General features: G+C 45.0%; 4 protein-coding genes across 7 annotated transcripts; 1 reads left to right on the forward strand and 3 right to left on the reverse strand.

Moving 5' to 3' along the window:
• The first annotated feature begins 4,521 nt into the window (after window positions 1-4,521).
• Window positions 4,522-8,108, forward strand: LOC4342863 (BTB/POZ domain-containing protein At4g08455). Its single transcript, XM_015789576.3, has 2 exons — window positions 4,522-4,883; window positions 7,439-8,108. The coding sequence occupies exons 1-2, from the start codon at window positions 4,620-4,622 to the stop codon at window positions 7,913-7,915; spliced, it is 741 nt and encodes a 246-aa protein (XP_015645062.1). The 5' UTR covers window positions 4,522-4,619; the 3' UTR covers window positions 7,916-8,108.
• A 1,059-nt stretch (window positions 8,109-9,167) lies between these two features.
• LOC9272173 (uncharacterized) lies at window positions 9,168-14,653 on the reverse strand. 4 transcript variants are annotated; one of them, XM_066312576.1, is made up of 8 exons: window positions 14,497-14,653; window positions 12,102-12,175; window positions 11,935-11,997; window positions 11,321-11,419; window positions 11,172-11,237; window positions 10,398-10,470; window positions 10,235-10,321; window positions 9,168-10,162 (listed from the first exon to the last, which is right to left on the reverse strand). In XM_066312576.1, the coding sequence occupies exons 1-8, from the start codon at window positions 14,636-14,638 to the stop codon at window positions 9,423-9,425; spliced, it is 1,344 nt and encodes a 447-aa protein (XP_066168673.1). In that variant the 5' UTR covers window positions 14,639-14,653; the 3' UTR covers window positions 9,168-9,422. The 4 variants fall into 4 exon arrangements, with proteins under 4 accessions (XP_066168673.1, XP_015645397.1, XP_066168675.1 ...); XM_015789911.3 differs by lacking the exon at window positions 14,497-14,653 and adding an exon at window positions 12,264-12,614; XM_066312578.1 differs by lacking the exon at window positions 14,497-14,653 and adding an exon at window positions 12,264-12,614 and having other exon boundaries at window positions 11,935-12,022.
• Window positions 14,654-18,972: 4,319 nt separating this feature from the next.
• LOC4342864 (uncharacterized) lies at window positions 18,973-19,744 on the reverse strand. The gene has a single exon (NM_001422079.1). The coding sequence runs from the start codon at window positions 19,617-19,619 to the stop codon at window positions 19,374-19,376; it is 246 nt and encodes an 81-aa protein (NP_001409008.1). The 5' UTR covers window positions 19,620-19,744; the 3' UTR covers window positions 18,973-19,373.
• An 806-nt stretch (window positions 19,745-20,550) lies between these two features.
• LOC4342865 (ethylene receptor 4-like) lies at window positions 20,551-23,866 on the reverse strand. Its single transcript, NM_001422077.1, has 2 exons — window positions 22,056-23,866; window positions 20,551-21,450 (listed from the first exon to the last, which is right to left on the reverse strand). Exons 1-2 carry the CDS (start codon window positions 23,850-23,852, stop codon window positions 20,914-20,916), a joined length of 2,334 nt encoding a protein of 777 aa, NP_001409006.1. The 5' UTR covers window positions 23,853-23,866; the 3' UTR covers window positions 20,551-20,913.
• Between the last annotated feature and the right edge of the window lie 1,856 nt (window positions 23,867-25,722).

Genomic DNA, 25,722 nt, shown 5'->3' on the forward strand with positions numbered 1-25,722 from the left:
GCCTTTGTCTCTCTTGTGCATGATCTGTGTTTGAATCTGCTGGTATCTTGTGATTTACATCTTGTGCAACCTTGTGCCTGATTGTCTCTAGCTAGGACCTGTTTTGCTTCCCCAAATTTTGATTTTCTCTGTTGCTAGGAAGTTCCTGGCTCAAGAACTCCGGAAGTTCCGGGCTGCTCATCTCTGCCAGGAAGTTCCGGTGTTCTTCACCAGGAGGTTCCGGGCCCTGTTAATTTAACTGCTGTGATTATTGAAAAAATTTCAGAAAAACCTATTCACCCCCCCCCCTCTAGGCTACATCTCTGCGCGTTCAATGACGTCTAAGACGTCATGGCCTTCCTGAAGACATTGTCTAGGAGGTCATGTTCCTTGCATTCACCACCTTTTCTTTGTTTGGTCATCGGCGGTTTTTGGTTGTCTTCATCAGGTTGGGTGAGGGACTAGTGGATCTCCTTCTCTCTTGACCTCTTCCTCTCCTCAACCTCTCTACGTGTGGATAACTGAAAGCTTTTTGACGTCTTTCTATATTGAGTCGGTGTTTAGCAGAGCATTTGTAACCTCCCGGTTGGCCAAGTGGTGATTGATCACGCTTAGCGGCGGTCGGCTTGGTGCTATTGTCCTCTCTAGGGTGTGCTACGAGGAGTTGCCAGCTCTTGGTGGTGGTGTGTTTGTTTTCATTTGTTTTTCTTGGTTACGACCTCGTAGGGTTGTAATATTGTAACTTTTTCTTGCTATACTAATATGAATTTTGCATTGTCTAGCGTGAATCATTAAAAAGAGAATCTAAGAAATGCCATTGATAAGCATCCAATTTCAAGAAATACCATCAACAAGTTCAAGTTCCATGAAATACCATCTTACAAGCAATTTTATCCTAGAAATGCCATCATCATTAGGATTCCGTCCATCCCGCGCCATTAAATACATTGTAACTTGTAAGTGCAAGTTTTATTATTGAAAGAATAGCGTATGTGACTACGAGGAGTCCATGGAATTGTCATCAACTATAAGAGCTTTCATAAAGAATATAGACAGAGTTATCCATAAAATAAAGGGGTTGTTTGGTTTTCATAAACTCCCTGCCTCCCAGCGCACGCAAGCGACGTGGATGCCTCCGCGTGCGAACATGCTACTCGAAGCGCTCTCAGCTAGGGGTGGAAACGAGCCGAGCCTCGTGAAAGCTTGGTGCAAGGGAAGCTTGGCTTGGCTTGCTCGCTACAAACAACGAGCTAAAACTGTAGCTCGGCTCGGCTCGGCTCGGCTCGTTAATGGGCTCGAGCTGGCTTGCGAGCCTGGCATCAAGTAAATCTCAAGTAGGTCTAACAGAAATCGAGAAACATTTTACCACATAGAATTTATAATACTGTGATAGTTTTCTTTAATATGTCATCACAACACATAAATAGATAATGTGGCAATCAAACTTACCATTTCCAACAAATAAATAGTTAGAAAAGGTGCAAAATTTTTGTATATAACCCTATGCACTAAGCCAAACGAGCTTGCGAGCGGCTCGTGAACCAGCTCGGGCTTGACTCGTTTTTGAAACAAGCTAGGAAGGAGGCTTGGGCTCGGCTCATTTGGCTTTCGAGCCGAGCCAAGCCGAGCTATAGGAGCCCGAACTTTTTGTCCACCCCTACTCTCAGCTCCGCAATTCCCAGTAGCTTTTAATATAACCGATTAAAACAGAAGAGAGTAAGTTGGAACAACCATTAGAGCATCTCCAACAGTCTCTCCATATCTAACTCTCGAAATGTCTATTTGGCCAAGTCTCCATCTAATTTGGCAAGTCAAACTTATGGTTTACTCCAACAGCATCTCCATTCACCCTCTCTATTATGAATCTACGACAGTGGGACCCACATGTCAGCCTCTACAACCCTTTCTTCTTCCTCATACTTCCTTTTCCCCACGCTCTCGTCTCCGTGCTGGTGGCACTCCTCTGCGTGGCGGCGGTGTCGCCGGTGGAGGTAGGGGTGGCGCGGTTCGTGTGCAACACCTGTTTCTCCTCTCTCTCCACGCCGCCATCCACGCCGGCGCCCTCACTGCTCTGCATCTGATTCCCTTGCCTTTGTTCCAGCGGGGCCGGGGCAACCTTCCAACGCCCCACCTATTGCATCTGCGCCGGCAACACCCTCGACACCATCGCCAGGGGCGTCTCCGCTGGCCTCGTCCCCTACCAGGACATCGCTGCGCCAGCAACATCTCCAACCCAAACAAGATCGCCGTCGCCCAGGAGCTCTGGATCCCTGTGCCTGGGTGGACCTCCTTCCCGATGGTGACGGCGAGCTCGAGGAAGGATGCAAGCAAGCGACGACGCGCCTCCTTCCCTATGTCGGCAGCAGGCACGAGCGGAGGCTTCCCCCGGTGGTCTCGATGCAGGAAAGGAGTTGGAGGCGCCCAGGCGGGGTTCGGCTTCTCCAAATGCTAAGCCACTACCGCCATTGTTGTCCTCTTGTCCCATCGACGTGGTAGATCGGAGCAGCAACGGGGGCGACGATGAAGGCCAACGATGGGGGCGGCTATAGGGCCGGCGACGGAGTCCAAGACGAAGACACCTCCCGCTCCCTCCTTCCTTAGCTCGGCCTAGGACGAGGCAACGACGGACGAGGGCGTAGGTAGTGGAGACAGTGGAGGGCGGCGATGGATGCCGCCACAGTAGCCGGTGTCCAGATCATGGCACGGGCGATGGCTGCTGCACGCGCTCAGCAATGCCTCGGATGAAGGGTGTGCATGGAGAAACAGGCGTGGCTCCCATGGATGGCTAGCCGGCTTTGGCTGGCCAAACTAGCCGGCTTTGGCTGGCTAAGTTTGGCCAGCGAGGAAGCAGTTTGGATGGCTTGGCCATTCAAATAGCAAGCCTGTTGGAGTACAATTTTAGTCTAAAATTGCCAAATTTTGACTTGTGGGATAGCAAGACTCTTGAAGATGCTCTTATAGCTCTACAATTTCTGAATAATCCTTGAAAGCTTTAACAAATAAGCATATTCACACGACTGATACGAGGATTAAGTGCATACAAAATGAGAAAGCCTTATACATTATTAATTAAGTTTAATTATTATAAATTAAAAAATTAGATTATATAATATTTTAGAAGAATAACTTTTATAAAGTTTTCATACGAAATACTGTTTAGTGGTTTGAAAAATATGTTAACAAAAACCAACCCAGAATCAGGCGTGAGTAATCTTGAGCGGTTTGTAACATCTATATAAAAGGTTTTCTCATAAATCATGTGTTAACAAGAAAAAAGAGCGCATATTATATTAGCACTCTCTCTGTTAATAAAAAACTTAACTTAACCAAGGACAAATGTGACTTATCTTAGTAGTATAGTAAATATAAATAAAAGGTTACCGAAATTTATTCGAGAATGCTGGGAATCGGTAACCGGCAGGGGGTGGGGGTGGAGCAAAATACGCGCACGTGCCTTCCCCCGGGCCCCCCACATGTCTCTGCTCACCTGCCACGTGTCTCCACCACATACTCCGTTGCAACAAATCACCCACATATTTTGGAAATGCTCTATTAAGGGAATTCGTTTATTTTTTTATTCCAAAAAAAATGTTTCACCTAGTGCATTCACAATGTTTGCCCCCCCCCGACGCGCACATGCCTCCCCCGGGCCCCACCACATGTCCCTGCCCACCTGCCACGTGTCTCTACCAATAAATCACCTACATATTTTGGAAACCCTCTATTAAGGGAATTCGTTTCATTTTTTGTTCCACAAGAAATGTTTCACCTAGTACACTCACAATGTTTCACTATATATAAATCTAAAGTTGCAGTGAATTGAAACATTCTTTGCAACAAATCAGCCACATATTATAGAAACCCTCTATTAAGGAATTCGTTTCATTTTTTTCCACAAAAAATATTTCACCTAGTGCACTTATAATATTTTAGTATGTATGGATTAAATCTTTCACTATTTACTGAAACATTGTATTTATATAAGGTGAAACAACGCCCTATTTAAATGACTGAAACATTTTCGATCTACTTAGTGAAACAATTCCGATATAATTGGTGGAACAACGTGCAACATTTAAAAATAATTCAATAATAAACTAATTTTTTCATCGAAATATATCCATATATGGTCTTGTTTTAAATATTTAATTGCAACGAATTTAATGGTGTAATCGGATCATGATTTAGATAAATAATTTAAGATAAAAAATAGTTTAAAGATTTAATTGCAACAAATTTAATAGTGCAATCAGATCTGATTTAGATAAATAATTTAAGATAAAAAATAGTTCAAAGTAGTTTTGGATGCATGCATGCTGATGATGTCAGGCTGATACGTGCGTCTGATTTTTTCTATCTCCATCGAAAATCCGACGCGTAGACGTCTCCCATTTATTATATTATATTAGAATGAGTCACGTTTAAGGTAGGTTGAATTTTGTTCAGAGAAAAGTACCAGAAACTCATCCGTGAGTAGGGCCTACAGAGCCACAGCCTACAAGGCCCATTTATAAAATTCTCCAACCGGGGGCCCATCCATCCATCCATCCTCGACACCACCGTCTCCGCTTCCCTTTCCATTCGCGCCGCCACCTCGCCGTCGCACCCAGCGGCGGCGCCGCCGTGCCGGAGGAGCGGCGATGTGGTGCCAGTCGTGCAAGGAGGAGTACGAGGAGGAGGACGCCGGGACGTGCAAGGAGTGCTACGAGGAGGCGAGCGAGACGGAGGAGGAGCTCAAGCGCGAGATCGACGACCTCCGCTCCCGCCTCCACTTCCTCCGCCTCCCTTCCCCTTCCCTCGACGCCTCCTCCCTCTCCCACTCCGACCTCCTCCTCCACGCCATCCCCGCCGATGCGCCCGCCCGCCCCGACACCCCCGCCGTCCCCGCCCACCGCGTCATCCTCGTGAGTCATTCTTGCTTCACTTTTTTCCAATCGATTAGTCCCAACACGTAGCTTTCTTTGTTCATGCCATTCTTGACTTCTCATGTGCTAGTGCTCAATTAAGTTTGTGGACTACTATTTGCCAGATTGATCTAGGATTGATGTTCCGGTAGCCAACTAGTTCATGATTGATTATATATAAATTGGGGGTCCTGCTGGCTACTTAGCGGCAGGTCGCTGATTTTTTGCTGGCTTAAATCTTGTAACCCAGAGCTACCCCTGTAAGGATGAACTTCGTTTCATTCTGATGCCTCTGGTCTTCTTCTTCTCTAGATTGATTTGGATTCTAGAATTTCCCTAGCCATAACCATTGTTTGCACTGCCTTTGTTTCGATGTAGCCTGATCTGTGACGTACAAATTTCTCTTTCCACAAAGAACAAAGATATGTATGCATTATATACTAGGACATGTTTAATTGAGATATAGAGTGGGTAATGTGTTAATGTCTGGCTTAATATTGTTACTTTGCTGTACCACTGCAAGTCTGCAACAACATGTTAAACTAGTCTAGTAACTAATAAAGGAGAAGAAGCTGCAGAACTGTATAAGTGTGCAGATTCTTCTTCGCATGTTTTTAGTGTTTTGAGTTCCTTTTCTTTTTCCAATGTGTTGGTGCTACTTGCTTTGAATGTGTTTGAGTTGAACTCAGGCATGTTTTGCAATGAAGTTTTACTAGCAGTAAAAGACATTATCTAGCAAGTAAAGGCTTAAAGCTGATATCCAATACTCCAATGTGATGAAGGAGGTTGAATTTCACTATTTTAGTGTCTCAATAACATTGCATGTTGTAAACAGTATGACACTGACTAAAACTATTTTGAGGGCATGTAGTTTTTGAAGGCATGAAGCATAACAGAGCCTGGACTTCAACTGTGATCTTACACTTATCACTGTTGATGGACAGAGTTTAAGTGGCTTCTAAAAATGTAAGCTGTAGGGTAAACAGGAAAATATGCTTCTCGGTACATGTGTATTCCAATGGTTATTGACTGGATGTGACAAAATTTGTATAAGACTGATTTTGTTCCTAAGAAAGTTAACTTATTATGGTACAATAATAAGCTACAAACTGTAGCATGCTCATAAATCTCAAATACAGTCACTTTAGGCTGTGTTCGGGAGGTGAGGTTGGGAACTCACCTCCCGTGCACACAAAACACTTTAGGCTGTGTTCGGGAGGTGAGGTTGGGAACTCACCTCCTGCGCACACAAAACGGAGCGACGCATTTTCTTATGATTAAATAAGTATTTGTTATTTTTTTTTTGAAAAATGGATTAATATGATTTTTTTAAGCAACTTACGTATAATTTTTTTTTGCAAAAAACGCACCATTTAGCAGTTTGAAAAGCATGCACGCGGAAAACGAGGGAGGTGAGTTGGGAAAGTTGGGGAAAGAACTCAGCTGGAGTAGTACAATGAGCAAGCAATGGCAAGATATCATGTTAACATGGTAAAAGAGTCATACTTGAGTCTTTATAAGTTATTAAGACTTCATTTATCTAGTTTGGAATGCATTCGCCCATCAATACCTTGACAATTTTTGTTGCTCTTTTTTTTTTAAAAAAAAAGTCCGCATTAATTGTATAGGAGCATGCATTTGATCAAGTGAAGTTGCATAGAACCTATTTTCTTATGATATAAATCAATAAATAACAGATACGACAATATATATTTTTGAGAGTGTCTATAGTACTTGCATACCAATTTATGTATCTAATGCACAAATGGAATTAGGTACTCTTCTGCTTTTATGTTTCCTTTTCACTTTGTCTTTGCTCTTTTGATATTCCAAAAGTAATTTCCATGTTGTTAGATCTGGAAAGATAACTTTGGCAATGATGATCCATATATCATTCGCCTGTAGTGCTGTTATGATAACTTTGGCAATGATGATCCGCATGTAATATTTGTAACCTTGTAAATATTTCCTTTTTTTATAAAATTACACTGCTGGGCAAAGCCCTAGCAGTTTTCCTGGTAAAAAAAAAAAGATCTTTGATGGGAGTTCGAACTACAGGACATCACCTGCCTCACAGGCAAACATGAATCTCCCGCTTCTTGAATAGGCACCCCACAGTAGCTACTGCTGGTTGGACAACAAGGAATATTACCATGACTATACAAATTTTGGATTTTGCTCTCAGTGAGTGGCTTTAGAGTATATTCATAGAGGCTTTGGAAAATATGTATTTTTGAACTCGACGCAATTCCATTCAGATTCCTTGATCTGTCAACTGTACTGATTCAGTATTTAACTTTTGGCTCATATGTAATGCATCATATCTGTTGTATTTTGGCAAAGATACAAATAGCTTTATTCCTTGTTCACAGACTTTCAATTATATCATCGTTCTTCTAATTTCTTAGCTAGCTATTAGTATGTTCTGTAGTTGATTTGCTTGAGATATTTCGCATTTGTGAATTAGTTGCATCTTACTGATGCACACGGACTAGTTTCTGCTGTAGAATTTATTTTATTATCCATTAAACTGAGTTTCTTCTCTTTGAAAACAGGCCAGCAGATCTCCTGTTTTCAGAGCTATGCTTGAGAACGAGATGGAAGAGAGCCGGAGTGGCATCATCAAAATATACGATGTGTCCTACGACGTCCTTCGTGCTTTCGTCCATTACATGTACACAGCAGAAGCTCTCCTTGACGAGCAGATGGCATCTGATCTCCTGGTGTTGGCTGAGAAGTACGAAGTGAAGAACCTGAAGGCCTACTGTGAGAAATTCTTAACATCCAAAGTGAGCAACGACAATGCCATCACGCATTATGCGTTTGCGCATCGCCACAGCGCGAAGCAGCTGCTCGAGACATCCCTGGCAGCGATCATGGACAACATGTCAACGCTGGCAGATCGGGAGGAATACAAGGAGCTTGTTGAGAAGGACCCAAGGCTTGTTGTGGAGATATATGAAGCCTATCTGAACAGACAAGTGAACACTGCTGCTGGGAAGGAGACAGATTCCAGTAGTAGGAAGGGGTAATTCAAAAGAAAACTGCTATCAGAGATGTAATTAATGTTCTAACCAAGCTTTTGCATGTTCATGCTAGGCAAAGACTGGCACATCAAATTGTCATCCTGCGGTGTAGGCGCAGAACAGCTATTTCTGTATATGCTTGAATTGATACTGTGTGCTCGCTACTGATAGAATGAGATCTATTGCCATCTTTATGTAACATATAGGTCAACTGATATGTGATGATCATCAAACACACTCAGTATGAACAAAAAACTAAGTGTAAACTATTTGCAACGTTGAACGGTTAAATTGATTACCAGGGCTCTGTAGTGATTTGTGCATCGTTCCGAGAGTGCAGAACATTGCATGAACCGGACTAGCTTCTACTAACCTTGATCGATTTCTTTAGTGTTCATTGCCATCCCTATTGCTACGTTCATGCACGTTTCATCGGCGTTGAGATTAAAAAGATAAAATATGTTCCAACTAGCTGAAGAACATATATTATTCGGCTGGTTGCCAAATACTATGAGAAAGTGGTCTTACATTTGGTGAATATTTGAAGTCTCGACATTTGAAATAGGGCCTTGAGCTCTCAAAAAGCCAGAGATAAGTTGCATGAGAGAGTGCTAAATGACAGTTAAAAGTGGTCCCACTCACCTACATCAATTATACTTTTTTACTTGTGATGTATAACTCAAATAGAGCAAAAAACAAAACTCATAATTAAGGACTATTGTAATTCTTTGCATTTTCCTCCATTAACCATTAGATTGAAGTTGCCATTGTCTAGCAGTAACTTTTCTGACCTTCGATAAATACAAAAGGCTAACCTTTTTCTTTTCTAAAAGACCAAAAGGCTACATTTTCTGAAGAGAAGTACTCCCTCCATTCCAAATTGATCTACATATAGTTTTTTTGAAGTTATTCCTAAATGATCTACATATTTGTGTTCATTTATTAAGTCTATTCGTTATTTGTACATTGGAGTAAATAGACATTGATGCATGCATCCATGCATACAAGTATTTATAACCCACATGTAATATCTTAATTTGTTATTGGCTAGGAAATAGTGAGAATGATGCATGCATCGAGTTTGTTGCTAGAGTAAATATAGTATGAGAGATTTATTAGTTTTTCTTGGTCTTAGTATACCATGAAATATGTAGATCAATTTGGAATAGAGGAAGTAGCATTCAAGTTTCTAGTGAAACAAGCTGACAAGATCCTTCAATCCTATCATATTAACCAGGGATTGCAGGTTTGCACAAGATTGAAACAAACAATTCCGTTGTCTGCAAAGGCTCCTTTGCGTGATGAGAGAAGGTCTCATCCACTGAAAACATCAATTACAATTTAATATAATGATGTTGTAATGATCTGGGAAGCTGCACTTATCTGAAACCAGAGTGTGACGTGATAGCCTGAGTAAATCGCTAAAGTCTACCAAAAGCATCAACCATTAAGATAGCCAGTTCAAATTAAGTACCAAATCTGGTAGCTCCTTGATCAGACATTCACTCCTATCCTAATAGTCAGCAAACAGTTCAGATAGCTGATCATCTGTCCATTCAGTTACAGAAGCCATCTTATTTGGCTGTGAATGCAACGATGCACTGAGAGTAGTTGCATCACTGTTACTTACAGAGCTATTTTCTTGAGTTGGCAGGACAATGCCCAAAGTTCCAGTAATGAAGTCCTTTTGCTGATGCTCATTGGGTTTTTTGATTGAAGCGTGCTCAACAAGATGTGCGACATCATCCAGACCAATGTTTAGATTATTGGCTAACCCATAGGTCTCAATATTCGTACTTGACATAACATTATCTGGCAATACCGCATCACCCCTTTGCTTTTTGCTATTAGGGTGCACCCGTTCACCTTCAAGAGGTCGACTCAGCTTTTCATCAGAACTAGCTGCAATAGAATTTCCCGTTCTAGACATGACCGAGCATCCACCTAGAGTAGACTGGGAACATCTTGTGTTTGGGTTTTCAGGATCATTCAAAGTTTGCTGGTGATGCTCTTCACCATTGTGGTTTGATATATGCCTGCTGCTGAGGCGCTGCATCAATGTTTGTAGTTCAATCCCTTGGTGCTTACCTGAACTGGAACTAGTTTTTTGGAATTGCTGATCGGCACTGTAGCTTGGTGTATTCTTGTTTGAAGGATTTATATCTTTTTCCTTCATCCTTGTATCTAGGTGATTTCCTACACCTTGAGTACTGCCATTGTCCATTCTTAACGTACTATCTCGAACAGCATTTCCTGCATAATTATTATCAGAAAGTACATCAGCAATCCTATCATCCCTGGTACTTAAGATCGTGCGGCAGATACCTGTTGTTTGTCCGTATGTTTCAACTCCAGTTTTCCTGATGCGGTTATCTCCTTGGCATGAAGAATCCCGTGTTTCTTGACACTTTACTGTTATGGAATACATGTAACATATTATTGTTCTTAAGAGATTAATATAGAGAAAGGGATATGAACTGGAAGTTACCAGGATGTTGACTTTCAGAAGGACTTGATGAAAACACTTGCTTAGATGGGAAGCAGAAGTCCTTTGGCACAAGCTGCAAATATAAAAACATTCATACCGCCATGTCCTTAAATGATTATGATGTTAATTTAAGGAACATTGTAATGGCAGTTCAAAAGTACCATTGTGAAAGTTTTGTGAAATGGTTACATGCTTCTAAAGAACTGAGACTTGAAATACAAGTGAATCCAAGTAACTCTGCTGATAATGCAAAGGCTTATTCTTGATTAACACAAGGTCTGAAGCATGAAAGGCCTAAATATGATGGTTAATCTGAAGGACAAACATCCTCCCAGCCAGAAGTTTTGATTTATATAATTACATGTGCAAGAATGTTTGGAAGATCTAAAATGGTAAAATAAAGTATGATTTTTTCATCGATGAACAATGTGGCTATCTTGAACTAATGGTGTATTTTAACTTCATGAAAGTTTTAGAAGCAATAAAACAAACAACAGGATCATGGAATTGTAGGATACCTCTCTACCATTTTCACTCAAAAAACTGAGAAGGAAAAACAGAAGACAATGATGATTCTTTACACAAGTAAGATTCACAGAGTGCCTTCTTTTCATCCTTTACTGATGCTCTAGTATCATTGTATTATAGCTGTCTACTTCCGTAACATTATGTATCAGTGCATCTTATATTATTTTCACTCTACTGTGCAGTGCACGTATAGTAATAATGGCAATTATTATACTAGATAGTAATATAAAGAAATGCAAATAGTACCATCTCTAGATTTTCTTTGGTGACATTAAGATAGCAACCCTTGTGAGATGGACGGAAAACAGCTACCTGAAATTAACAATGAACCAATTACTCCATATACTAAGTTAGTTTGCCAACAAAAGAAATCCTTTTTCACCACAACACCTTACATTTTTCAGAACAATGCAAGACCCTACAGATACAACCATGTTATCCTCCTTTGTAAATACTTTCTGGTGAACTGAAGCACCAACCGTACCACTTGGATCCTATCAAGAATAACTCACCATTATTTCCCAATCAGTTAGCATTCAATAAATATTCCGTACTCAGATTGTAAAGTAATATTTATGGCTTTCGGTTTAATTACTTATCTGAATGTCTCTTAATGTAGCCCACTCTACATGTAAGATGCAAACATGAAGAGATGCAGATAATGCAATAAGAGGTGATAAGTAATCAGAAGAAAACCAACCAGTACATCAATCAAAGACCAAAGTCCCTTTTTCCAATTTTAACACGAGCTAATTCCCGCATGACGCGAACATGATAACTCGGCCAAGTAGGGATGCAAAGTGGGTAGTCCCGCTACCCGCATAAAAACCCGCTTGCTAATTCATTTTTCATATGGCAGTATAAAATTTAGAAGAAAAAATGAACTAGAAGTGGGATAAGCGGGTTAAAAACCCCGCTTGCCCGCTCCGCTTGCATCCCTACGGCCAAGGAATCCAACTCATTCCACAGTACACACATAATCATGCCATGATGCTTTGTGTTCGCTCACCTTGAGAGAAAGGAAGAGATCACCGAGCCTGTTCGGCGCGCACGACGTCACCACGCCGACCACCTGATCACAACCAAACGCCCCAAGACTAATCAAGCCATCAGCAAAGACACGCACAAAACTAGCGAAACAGGTAGAGCCAGGAGATGTCCACACTCCGCACGCACCAGACGTGCTCGATACAATGCCCGGTCGCCACGGATGGCCGCGATCTCCTGCCGCTTCCACGCGCGCGCCTCGCCTGCATACCCACGCCACGATGAGCAACCGAAAACGCAAAACCAAACACGGAATGTCTGATCCGGTCACCGCCTCCACTCCACCCTCACCGAGGGAACCCAGCGCGTGGAGCCACGGGGCGAGCGAGAAGTCGGGGTCGGTGGCATGGCCGCGGGCGGCGGGGCCGGACGAAGCCAGGTGGGGCGGGGAGCGGAGGCCGCGCGCCGCGCCCTGGGAGAGCGAGGCGGCCGGCGCGGGGTCATCGGGGCGAGGGGGGCGGAGGCGGGAGGGAGAGGAGGCCGGGCCGCGGCGGAGGAAGCCGGAGTCGTCGAAGTCCAGCGCGTCTGCCCAGGCGGCGTCCTCCTCCTCCTCCTCCCCGGCGGCGGCGGCCGCGGCGGCGCTCGCCGGTTGGGACATGGAGGTTTGGGCCTATGGGGAATTGGGGGTTTTGGGGCGGCAGCGCCGGATTTCGGTTTGAATTTGTTTTTTCTTAGGGAGTATGGGCTTGATTGTTTGATACCAACTTATCGTCCTACTAAAATTTTGATAACTTCAATAGTAGCAAATGCCAAGTTGTTGTATTTCTAACAAGTTGTTGCATTTATGCGATCACTTATAAAATTCTTGTACTAAATTGCACGTACATGCCAAGGTGTTATACTAAACGCTCATTTCTCAAGTTCTTACACCAAATTGTACCCACCTGCCAAATTGATACACTATAGGTGCAATTTACTCTAAATTTTACATACAATAGTTCAAATTCAATACTACCGAAGGTTTTGGCACTACCAAAATTTTGGTATGGCAAAAATTGGTTCTAAACCAAACAAGCCCTATTCCATATTAGTATTATCAGAAAAACGGACAGACGGAATCCAATGGGGCGGGGGGCATGAGAGCACGGGATATAAAAGATGTGAGCGTTATCTTCCATATTCGTTTCTCCCATCAACTCATTTTTCTCCTCCACCAAGCAACAACGCTTTGCCTTCCTCCTCCCTCCATCCACTCTTCCATCCCAGTGATCATCCTCCTCTCTCCCTCCTCGACTCAAGACTATTGTCTCCAACGCTGACGACATCCCTATCCTCTTTTCTTCCTTCCTATACCGGATCCGGAGCATGTGACGGAGTGGAGGTTGGAGAGGGCATGAGAGGGAGCTAATTATGGCTGTGAGGTTTGGGGATTGTCGTGTCTCATGTGTGAGAAGGAAAGGTCCTGGGAACCGACAAGAAGATGGATGCAGCCGGTCTCGATGTATAGTGACCGTGGAGTTGATGAAATGGATGAGCGGTCATTGGTTTTCTTCATTACTCATCACTGTTGTATACAGGTACGTTGCAATTGATACCCTTGGTATCAGGGGATTATTAGTACCAAGGTCTGGTACCCCAGATATCATGCCTGATACCTAGGTACTAGGGTTTGGTACCTCGAGTATCATGCCTGATACCCAGGTACAAGCCTACCAGGGTCTAGTATCTCGGGATATCGTGCCTGATACCTCAGGTGCTAACCGATACCCATAGCAATTAGGTCTGATACCTGTGGTATCGAGTAGAGTTAAGGCGTGGAGAAGGAGAGCGCGTTGTCGTCGTTTGGCTGGCCAGTAAGTCAACTGTTGTTGTCTCATCTTCTCTTCTCCCTTCCTCTCATCGACGCCTTCCTCCTTCCTGTATTGTTGCTATGGTTGGTGGGGGCAAGGCGCTAGGGGTTGCCGTTGCTTCAACGTTGGAGCTTGACCATGGTTCCTCTTTGCTATGTATAGCAGCTTGAAGGTTTTATTTACTATGTATAGCAGCTGAATGGTTCCTCTTTGCTATGCACGTCCAGGCTCCTTAGTCCATATATTTGGAGGGCAGAAACCATCATCTTCGTGCACTCCATCATTCCTACGAACACTCAAAAGCATAGGCTCATCTAAAGTAATTTGATTATTTAACACAAGGTTAGCATTCACCTGAGAGTGAATTTCCTTCCCCAATTGTTTGGCTCTGCTCCTTGTAATTGGACCCACTATATTAGATGCACTTTTATTAGGAGGTGGGGAAGAGTGGCTACTAGGGATGTCCTCATCAGCCTCCCCCTCTTGAGAAGGAGTCGTCCTCGACTCAGACTCACCAACAAATGGACACAAATCTTTGACATTGAATGTTGCACTCACATTGGTATATTCTTGAGGGAGCTCAATTTTGTAAGCATTATCATTTATCTTCTCTAGAACCTTGAATGGATCGTCACCCCGAGGGGATAACTTACTCTTGCGCTATTGGGGAAATCGATCCTTGCGTAGATGCAACCACACTAAGTCGCCGGCTTGGAAAATAACAGTTTTCTTACCCTTGTTCGCTTGCCTTGCATATTGTGCAGTTTTCTTCTCAATATTCCTCCTTGTGTCGGCATGTAGCTTCTTAATGAATTCATATCTCTTGGCAGCATCCAAATTCACCTGTTCCTGTAATAGTGAAGGCAAAAGGTCCATGGGCGTATGTGGTTTAAAACCATAAACAATTTCAAAGGGACAAAATTTGGTTGTGGAATGTACTGCCCTGTTATAAGCAAATTCAACATGTGGAAGGCAATCTTCCCACATCTTTCAGTTCTTTTTCAGCACAGCCCTTAGCATTGTGGATAGAGTATGGTTGACAACCTCAGTTTGCCCATCAGTTTGTGGGTGACAAGTGGTGGAAAATAACAACTTAGTGCCAAGTTTACCCCCTAATGTCTTCCAAAAATAACTAAGAAATTTGGTATCATGATCTGAAACGATAGTCTTTGGCACTCCATGTAGACGAACTATCTCCCTGAAAAACAAGTCAGCAACATGTGATGCATCATCGCTCTTATGACATGGAATAAAATGTGCCATCTTTGAGAAGCGATCGACAACAACAAAAATGGAATCCCTCCCCCTCTGAGACCGAGGTTACCTCAGAATAAAATCCATAGATATATCTTCCCAAGGTACATTTGGAATAGATAATGGAGTATATAGACCATGGGGATTAAGACGGGACTTTTCAAACAGGTTATGCACCGCTCAACGTGTCGCTGGACATCACGTCGCATATGTGGCCAAAAGAAATGATCAGAAAGCATGTCCAAAGTCTTTTTTACACCAAAATGACCAGCCAACCCCCCAGCATGTGATTCCTGCAAAAGAACATTTCGTATCGAGCAAGCTGGAATGCACAGTTTGTTAGTCCAAAATAAGAATCCATCATGCACATAGAATTTGTCCCATCCTTTTCCAGCAATACAATTAGAGAAAGGTTCGTTAAAATCAGGGTCATTAGCATAAAGTTTTTTAATTGATTCCAAACCAAGCACTTTTGTATCTAATTGTGTAACCAAAGCACATTGTCTAGACGAAGCATCTGCAACAATGTTATCTGTGCCACACTTATGTTTGACAACATAGGAAAATGTTTCAATGAACTCAATCCATTTCGCATGTCGACGGCTCAGTTTGCCTTGGCTTTGCAGATATTTCACAAATTCATGATCAGAATGGATTACAAATTCTTTAGGTAATAAATAATGTTGCCAGACTTCCAAAACTCGAACTAAGGCATAAAAATTTGTGATTAGAATGGATTACAAATTATTTAGGTAACAAATAATGTTGCCAGACTTCCAAAACTCGAACTAAGGCATAAAGCTCTTTGTCATAGACAGAGTAGTTTAGATGTGGACCATTTAACTTTTCAGAAAAGTAGGCAACATGTTTACCTTCTTGAAGTAGCACACCTCCAATGCCAATACCACTTGCATCGCATTCGATCTCAAAGGTCTTACCAAAGTTTGGTAGTTGTAGCAGCAGTGCTTCACAAAGCTTTTGTTTTATCTCTTCAAAGGCATGGTCCTGTTCAGCTCCCCACTTGAATGGAACATCCTCCTTTGTCAAATTGTTAAGGGGTGTAGCGATGGTGCTGAAATCTTTAACAAATCGTCAGTAGAAACCTGCAAGTCCATGGAAACTTCGAACTTGCCTCACATTTTCAGGTGTAGGCCAATCCTTTATCGCTTTAATCTTTTCTTCATCAACCTTGATGCCAGCTGCAGTCACCACAAAACCAAGAAAAACAACACGGTCTGTGCAAAAGGTGCACTTAGCAATAATTCCATACAATTTCTCTGCTCTCAAAACAGCAAGGACTTCACAGATATGATCAAGATGTTCATCAATTGATTTACTATAGATCAGGATATCATCAAAATATACAACCACAAATTTTCCAATGAAAGCTCGTAAAACATGATTCATTAAACGCATAAAAGTGGAAGGAGCATTCGTCAAACCAAAGGGCATCACAAGCCATTCATATAAATCAAATTTAGTCTTAAATGCTGTCTTTCATTCATCACCAATTTTCATGCGAATTTGGTGATAACCGCTATGTAAATCAATCTTGGTGAAAATGGTTGAACCTATAGATGGCCATGTGGGCCGCCCGGCACGGCCCGACCGACGCACCGGGCCGTGCAGTGCCAGCCCACGTGCCGCACTCACAGCCCAGGCCGGCCCGAAGGCACGATGGGCCATCGTGCTTTTCCTCAGAATAAGTCTAAATTTTCTCCCTCCTATTGGGCTGTGACATTGTATAGCTAAAAAAAGTCTATTTTACCTCCCTCTTCTTTGTGCTGTGGTATATAAATAGCTAAAATAAGTCTATTTAAGGTCCCTATTCTTTAGACATTGACATTTATATGTCTATTTTTATTCCCTATACTTTGTGTACCGGGTCTGGCCTGCCAGCCCATCGTGCCGGGCCGGCCCGACCGTGCCGGGCCAGCCCAGCGTGCTGGTGGGGAGGCCCAGGCACGGCCCGACAGTCGGGCCGGGCCGGCATGGGCCCGACCCAAGTCGGGCCGTGCCGTGCTTGGGCCGGGCCAAAAAGGCGTGCCGTGGGCCGGGCCTTCGGGCCTCGGGCCTTATGGCCAACTATAGTTGAACCACTCAATTCATCTAACATGTCATCAAGCCTAGGAATTGAATGGCGATATCTAACAGTTATAGCATTGATAGCACGATAATCAACGCACATGCGCCAAGACCCATCTTTCTTAGGGACCAAAAGTACAGGAACATCACAAGTTGAGAGAGATTCACGAACATACCCTTAGTCCAAAAGCTCTTTTATCTGTCGCTGAATTTCTTTTGTTTCTTCAGGATTGGTGCGGTAGGTTGGACGATTGGGAAGAGAAGCACCACGTACCAAATAAATTTGGTGTTCAATTCCGCGTATGGGAGGAAGTCTAGCTGGAACCTCATTGGGAAAAACATCCTCAAAATCCTGTAATAAATCAAGAACAACACTAGGCAGCGACAATGGTAAATTGTTAGCTGAAAATAGGACCTCCTTGTGCAAGAGCACAAAGAACGAGGCTATGGTGTTCCTCACTTCTCTCAAATCACTCTTTCTCACAAATAAAAAATGTTGTCGTGGCAGTTTTGTATTTTCAGGAGGCTTTATGTGGCTGGATGGTTTAGGAGTCTCTCCCTTACTATTTGTGTGGCTCTCTCATAATTTTCTTTTCTCACTCTCATCTCTTTTCATGCGAGCAACATCAGAAGAGCTTATGTCTTCAGGAGATAATGGAACAAGAACCACCTTATTCTCTTTGTGAATAAATGTGTGTTTGTTCGACTGGCCGAAGTGCACAGAATCCACATCAAATTGCCATGGGCTACCCAAAAGTAAGTGGCAAGCTTGCATAGGAACAATATCACAATCAACCTTATCATGATAGTCACCAATTGAGAATGACAAGCGGACCATAGATGAAACCTTCACAGTCCCTGAATTATTCAACCATTGCATATGGTACGGGTGTGGATGGCGACGTGTTTGCAGGCCAAGCTTCTCAACAAGCAAGGCACTAACAATATAATATTGTTGCAGCTCTCACCATCAATTATAAATTTGCACACCTGCCGTTTCACTTTGCATCGTGATTGAAACAAATTATGGCGTTGCCCTTGCTCAGCTGCAACTAATTGAGTAGAAAGAACTCGTCGAACCACCAATGACTGGTCTGGTGCATTCAAACTATAAGCACGCACGGTGGAAGTTGTAGCAGACCCAAATGAACTATCATGTCGGGGCGAAATAGGAGCCTCCAAATAATTAATATCAACAAGCAAATCATCAAAATCGGCACTAGTGATTTCCTCTGGATTTGGAGGAATTATACGAAAAAAAGATCAAATCTATAAATAAATCATATGGAGAACCAAAGGCACAATGCTGCTGCCGACCAGTATATACTTTGCAATTACGTAAAAGAATATATATATATACTTTGCAATTGCCGTCTTTTGGTGCTTTATCTTCGTAAAGCTTTTGTTCCGGCGGTTTCCTAGGAGCGTTTGTTCCATTTTTTCTGCTACACTCTAGTGGAGTTATATAGAATTCTTTGTTTCGGCATTGTGAGAAAAAAAAAAGTGAGAGGTTAACGGATGGCACTGGGACAACCTAGCAAAATCGGAAGAGAAACACTCCCATAAATGGCATCTCATAGAATTTGCATTTATCAACAAAACAACTTAGGATATTCACAATATAAAAATAGGATCGGTATTAAGCCTTGTATGATCTACTTATATATATTACGGAAGTGGCTTTTATAAATGTCCTTAGTATGAGCTATCCATATGCATATGAACTATCTGTATAGAATAAATTAAGTAATACATCGATCTCTACTCCCATCTCTCTCTCCTTCTAATGCTACAATGGCATGATATACAATGAATAATGCAATAGTTAAAGCTAATATGTGTGGACCCCATCTATATGGATTATATATTTTGTTGATGCTCTACATAGATTCCATCACCAACGATAAAACACATAATTTATCCAAATAACAACAACAACGAGAAGAATTAATCATCGGTGTGATGATGTATTAATAATGCTGGAGCACGACTCTACGCACTATACTCGCTACAAACAGTTGGATTTTCACCAATGTGGCCTATATATCCCAGGTGGTTAATTAATTAGTGACATTAAAAACCTCATTATATATAGAAAGCCAAGGCGATGCCATGAGAAGAAGAAAAACAAGAACACACACGTTTCAATTCCATCGGAAAGAAAGAAAAGAAAAGAAAAAAAAAACAAGAACACGCTGACACCATAAGCAGTACGTACGTCGATCCGTTTCATCCGTCTGGGTACGTCGGTGATGATCGATCGATCGATCGATCAGCCGCGGCATTTCTCTTTTGCTATGCATGGCCTCTTGGTAACGGCGACGCCCGGTGGAGGCAGCTTCGCCTTGAGGTTGCCGTAGTCGAGGTAGCCGGTGCCCGATTTCGCCGCCGGCGAGTCGCTGCTGGACGATGCCGCGTCGACGGTGGCCTCCTGCAGGATCGCCGCCAGCACGACGCCCACCAGCACCAGGGCCACCATAGTGCCCAACCTGCAGCTCATCCTCACCTTCGTCTCCATGGAAAATTGGTGCCCAAAAAACTACTACCAACAACAACAGCAGCTAGCAGCTGCAGCTGCCTTCTTATGCCTTATTTTTTTTGTGTGTAATTATTGAATTTCTCTTATGTGTTTTGGAGGTTGATGATGGCTTGCTGGGAGAGCCCTTTTTATGGGAGACTGTTTGCCTATAAATATCAACGGCGGGGCTGAAATTTAGAGCCGGATTAAATTATAACTAGTCACGGGCTCGATTTTTAGCTTGTACTAAATTTGGTGATCGGACTCGACACAGGGAATAACCGATGACCTAAATTTAATTATAACTAGTCACCAATATGTATATTTGCATGGCCTTAGTCTTGGTACTGTTTTTGGGAAAAAAAACAGTTTTAGCATGTGGCCGGAAAATGACTTGCCACACTGCCTGTGATTTAAGGCATGTGAAAAAACACCTTTTGCAGATGGCGGACGGCCGCCTAGCGGCTATGTTAGCGTTATGGGACTATCTACACAAAAATTCACAGTAGTGCTGAAACTAATTTCTATAGGTCCTCAAATGCATAACCGAATAAAAAGCGAATAAAAATTCACAACACAAATTAATAGAACAAAATATTAAAATTTATAGCACAAATTCATGAAACTCGTAGCAGTTGAAGACGTGGTTCGATCATGTTGCTGCATGAAGGGTTCCCCTTCATGACCTCATCCACCTCCGCCGCTGTGGACGGCCTCTCCCCTCTTCTGGATCCGCACGCCACCGCCATGGACGACACCTCCTAATCTGGATTCGCTAAGTCCTCCTCATAGCCTTTATCATATGCATTTACAACCCACTAGTTTGCTATAAAATTCCATGTACATTGAAACATATTATCTTATGTTTGGTATATAAGCATATTATCTTATGTTTGGTATATAAGCATCCAAGTATCATATAGAATTACAATTTCATATTAACCACTATAGAACGCATTATCAAATAAGATAATATGAGTACACGAGATGATTATCGAGTACACGAGATGAACTGGTGTCTAGAGCCGTGCTAACTAAAAGACTGCTAGCACGGCTTCAGACACCAGCTTGGCCGGAATTACATGATGTTGTTCAGACAAATTCGATAATCATCCAGCAAATTCGGTAAATGAACGAAGCAAAAGGCCGGCAGATGCAACACCATGATAAAGAGACAGCAATACGGTACTGTACATTCCAGTTTTCTTCTACTACCTGGTAGTAGATTGCATGATGCATCTACCAATTTCAGTCCTTGCTCTTTTCGGTACACACTCCATTGCAGGCAGCATCATCAGTTGTCCTGGAGCACTCGGCAGAGCTGAGCTCCCAGTGCCGGCAGCGTGACCGGTTTCTGGACCAGCCCGTTGATCCCGGCACGCTGGCACAGCTCCTGCACGGCGCCGCCATCATCGGTGGCGACGACGCCAGCCGCGACGGCAATGACGATCAGCAGCCAGCAGCTGTTCCTGAGCTCCCTGATCCTGAGGGCCACCTCAAACCGGTCCATGGCCGCCGAGGGCACGGCGCGATCGTCGAGGTCGAGGACGACGAGCTGGAAGGAGGCCTCGGCGCTCGCCAGGAGGCTCAGGCAGTGGGCGCCCGACGGCGCCGACATGACCTGGCACCCAAGCCTCTCCAGGATCTTCTTGGTCACCCCCCGGTTCATGGCGTCGTCGTCGGCGAGGAGCACCCTCAGGCCGTTCAAGTGAGGGATGTACGGCGGGGATGCTTCGACATGTCCCTGCTGCAGCTTGAACTGCAGGATCAGGGTGACGCTCTCTCCGACGCCCTCGGAGTCCGACGCCGACCACATGTTACCATTCATCATCTGATCAAGTAATACATAAAGTAAATTCATTTGTTTCCTCGGATTACACAACTCTTACAGGTGTTAAAGAACCTATAATTAAACTGAGAAGTTTTATCAACAAACTACTGATAAGTGATGATAATTCTAGCATTTCCAGAACGCTTTCTGTCGGTGAGTCAGTGTGTGTTAAACAATGGCTGTGTTAAACAATGGGATATGTAGGTACTTGCTATGTGCTTATCAACAGAGGCCAGAGAGATGTCAACCATTTCTATTACTTCATCCGTTTCATATTATAAGTTGCTTGATCTTTTTCTACAAAGTTTGATTAAGTTTATACTAAAATTTAGCAATATCTAAAATATTAAATTAGTTTCATTAAATATAACATTGAATATATATTGATAATATGCTTATTTTGGGTTGAAGATGCTACTATATTTTTTTATAAACTTAGTTAAACTTGAAGAAAATTGATTATGAAAAAAGTCAAACGACTTATAATATGAAACGGATGAAGTATTTAAAACAGAGCATAATTGAGTACAGTAAGGCAGCAAAATAGATTTGGAGATCTGCTTCCAGTACTTGTATGAGAGTGTATTGTGAGTGATCCCATATACCTGCACAATCTTGTTGAAGTAGCCGCTGAAGATATGCCCCATCTGAGAGCTGGTAGTGGCCGCAGAACGACGAGGCAATTCGCACGGCAAACTCCTCTCAATAGCACAACTCCTAGATCTCCCGATCCCGACCTTGAACTTGACGCAAACGTTGCAACCGGAGAAGGTCGGTCGCATCGGGATCCAGTCAAGGCTATACCTCTCTTCACCCACATTGCAGATCCTGACCGAGAACGAGAGGCGGCACGCCCCGGACCCGGTGTTGCATCGGTTCAGCAGGGTGCCCACCATGTCAAGCAGCAGGTGGAAGACCCTCCTCTCGTCGCCGACGACCCATTCGGGCAGCGCGCATTCCGGCTGGTGCAGGAACCCAGCTCCCCCGCAATGAGACAGGCAGCCGGCGACGCTGATGGCCTCCTTGATCAGCGCGTGCAGGCTGAAGGGTTTCCTCTGCACGGACAAATGCTGCCGGTTCACGGTCACCTCGTCCATGAGCGCCGACAAGAGGTTGCTTGTTCGGGCAATGGCGTCGACGGCGAGCCTCTGCTCCGGCCGCATTGTGTCTGCCTCCGGATGTTGCAGCATTGAGACCAGCCCGACTACGGAGTGCACGGGCCTTCGCATGGCGTGGCACATGGCGCTCTGGATGGAGCTGAACGCCCTGGTCGCCATGGCGGCCCGGTGCTTGGCCTGCATCAGCGCTCTGTGCTGCTCGGCGAACCTGTCCCGCATCGACCGCGACTCCTCCAGCACCGCGGCGTGGGAGAGCGCGACGGCGGCCTGGTCGGCGACGACCTGGACGATCTCCAGGTCGTGGCTGCTCCACCCGCCGGCGGCGTCGTGGGGGGGAAGAAGCAGCACCAGGATGGCGTAGCTCGCCTCGGTCACCTCCGGCGTCCCTCCTCCGTCGTAGATGGACACCCTGAGGATGGGGATCCGAATGGCGGCCACCGCCCCCGCCGGCGCCGCGCCGACGCTGCTCGCCATGGCGAGCGCCGAGTCCGGCCCGAGCACCTTGGCGACCTTGCTCGCCATTACGTCGACCACGTCGGGGTCATCGGCGGCGACGGTGCACGCGTCACCAACCTCCAGCAGCAAGTCGGCCGCGTCGTCGGGCCGGGAGGTGAGGTGATGCACCAGGACGAGGTCGTGGGGCCGGCCGGCGGCGGGCATCCAGACGGCGCAGGCGTGGAGGCCGAGGGCGTCGGCGAGCTGGAGCGCAGTGGTGCGGAGGATGGCGTGCGCGTCGGGCGGGGAGGCGCGGATCCGGCCCGTGAGCTCCCGCACGGCGCGGGAGGTGGCCTCCTCGCGGCGGCGGACGAGGCCGAGGTCGCGGTGGAGGCGGCTGGCCTTGTCGCGGAGCAGCGACTCCCTGACCTTGATGCGGAGCAGCTTGGGGATGAAGGTGAGGAGCGAGACCGCTGCCGCCGACGACGCGACGGCGGCGAGCACCTTGGCGGCGGTGAGCGCCCTGAGCAGCGGGGCGGAGTGCGGGTGGGCGTGCGTGAACGCGGCGAGGAGGTGGGTGGCGCCGCAGAGGACGATGAAGGCGCAGAAGTGGAGCACGGCGCACTTGACCTCGGACAGGTCGGCGCAGGTGGCGAAGTAGAAGAGCTCGAGCGGGATGGAGAGGAAGGACGCCGCGATGAGCAGGTCGCTCACGCGCTGGCACTGCATCAGCGCCTCCACCCCGCCGTCCTCCCGCATGTCGCACGCGCCGCCGCCGCCGCAGCGCCGCCGCCCGCTCCCCAGCTCCGCCGCCGACGCCAAGAACTGCCGCGCCGTCACCATCGCCATCGCAACCGAGAGAGGAGGAGGAGGGGAGTGAGGAGGGCGATGGATATTGGATGGGAGGGCGGCGCGTGGAGGTGGTGGAGAATCGTGCGAGCGTGAGCGGGTGACAAGTGTAGGCAATGCAGCGCCTCGTGCTGTGTCGAGTGGTGGGAGAGACAAGTGTAAGGGATACCCTTGCCGCTGGGCACGCGGGCAAGGGAAGGCAGAGGCCGGTGGACTGGACAGTTTTGAAAAAAACAAAATTGGCGCAAAAGATTTTGAAATGGTGTTTGGTTTGCCTCGTGAGATCGTGTCATCCGTGTCTCCGCCTCTCAGGCAGCGGCGAAGCCACATGAGTATTAGGGGTGGAAACGAGCCGAGCCGGCTCGCAGTGGGTCGTAATAAATTAGATTTGGCTTATCTTAGCTCAGTTAAGAAAACAAGCTAAAACTTAAGCTCGGCTCGACTCGTTTCCTGGCTCGAACTAAACTCGAGCCGACTTGCATGCCTTCCTATTGAAACACCTCTTCAAATATATTTTGTAATTATTAAAAAAAAATAAGAACAAATCATCAACATATAAAATTTAAGTTTATATATTCAATTCTTCAAAATCTTAATGATAAATTTTAAGTTGACAAATAATAACTCCATAAAAAGTAAAATAATGGATATAAACATATGATGGCCTAGCTCGTGAGCCAGCTCGGCTCGGCTCATTTAAGCAACGAGCTGAAAAGGAGGCTTGGACTTGGCTCGTTTGGCTTACGAGCCGAGCCAAGCCAACCAGGCTCGAGCCAAGCTCGAGCTTTTTTTCCACCCCTAGCCACAGAACAATGAGCTAAATTAATAAGGGTTTAATTTTTTTCATAATTACATAACATTTTTTTTAAATATATAATGAGAGTTATGGGGTTAACATAGGGCTTCAACCTTAGCTGCCCTATGCCTATTAACATTCTTGGTCATAGAAAGCAAAACCAATGGAGAGTATCTACGTGTTATTTACGAGTAGTTTGGAATAAATTATTAACTGAACTATTATAGTGGACTAGATGTTTGCAGATCAGATGGTTTCAGACTATATCCGAACCCATGGTCCTATTTGGTTTCATTGCTAGATTGACTCGTCCACTAGATTGACGAGTTTCTTTTTATAAAATACCAGACAACATTAGAGCGGCTACGACTATTAGCCAGCTATAAACATATTTTAATGAGATAAAAGATAAGAAGAGAAGCGGGCTACAGATCTGTAGCCAGCTGCAGCACGGACTCCAAGACAAAATGTGTGTATGACGGGTGTGTCGAGGAGTGATCCTCTCTAGCGGGAGATCGTGAGATCCCCTTTTGTGAGTTCGGCCGAGGGAAAGGGTTCGCCTCTCGAGATCGTATATCCGCCCTCAGGGTTTCTAGATCGCGTGCCGGCGACAAGATTATACAGGTTCGGGCCGCTATGGAGCGTAACACCCTACTCCTGTGTGTGGGATTTATGGTTGAGTGTTACAAAGGTTCCTCAACTCCGAAGAGCGCTCTTGGTCTTCTCCTTCTAGAGCTCAGGCCTACTGAGTGTCGTCCCTTTTCTCGGTGGGCAAGGTCCTCCTTTTATAGTTCAAGGGGATACCACATGCGCCGGTTCTACCTACTCTTTCACGGGAGGGGGACCCACTTTACCTCGACCGGGCCACGATCCGTGCCTTCGCCCGGAAGCTAAGCAGCAGTCTGTCCTTGAGCGGGACCCAGCGCCACCCCCCGCTTGACACGGGGGACAACCCTGTCATTCCCTCATAAATGAGTGAAGACTTGTGGCGGTCCTCCTCACGTGGAGGGAACTCCGAATAATACTCTGATGGGACGGGACATACCTGCCTCCACTCCGCCGGAGACAGAGACG

Source organism: Oryza sativa, chromosome 7 (genome assembly GCF_034140825.1).
Source record: "Oryza sativa Japonica Group chromosome 7, ASM3414082v1".
Classification (NCBI taxonomy): Eukaryota; Viridiplantae; Streptophyta; class Magnoliopsida; order Poales; family Poaceae; genus Oryza; species Oryza sativa.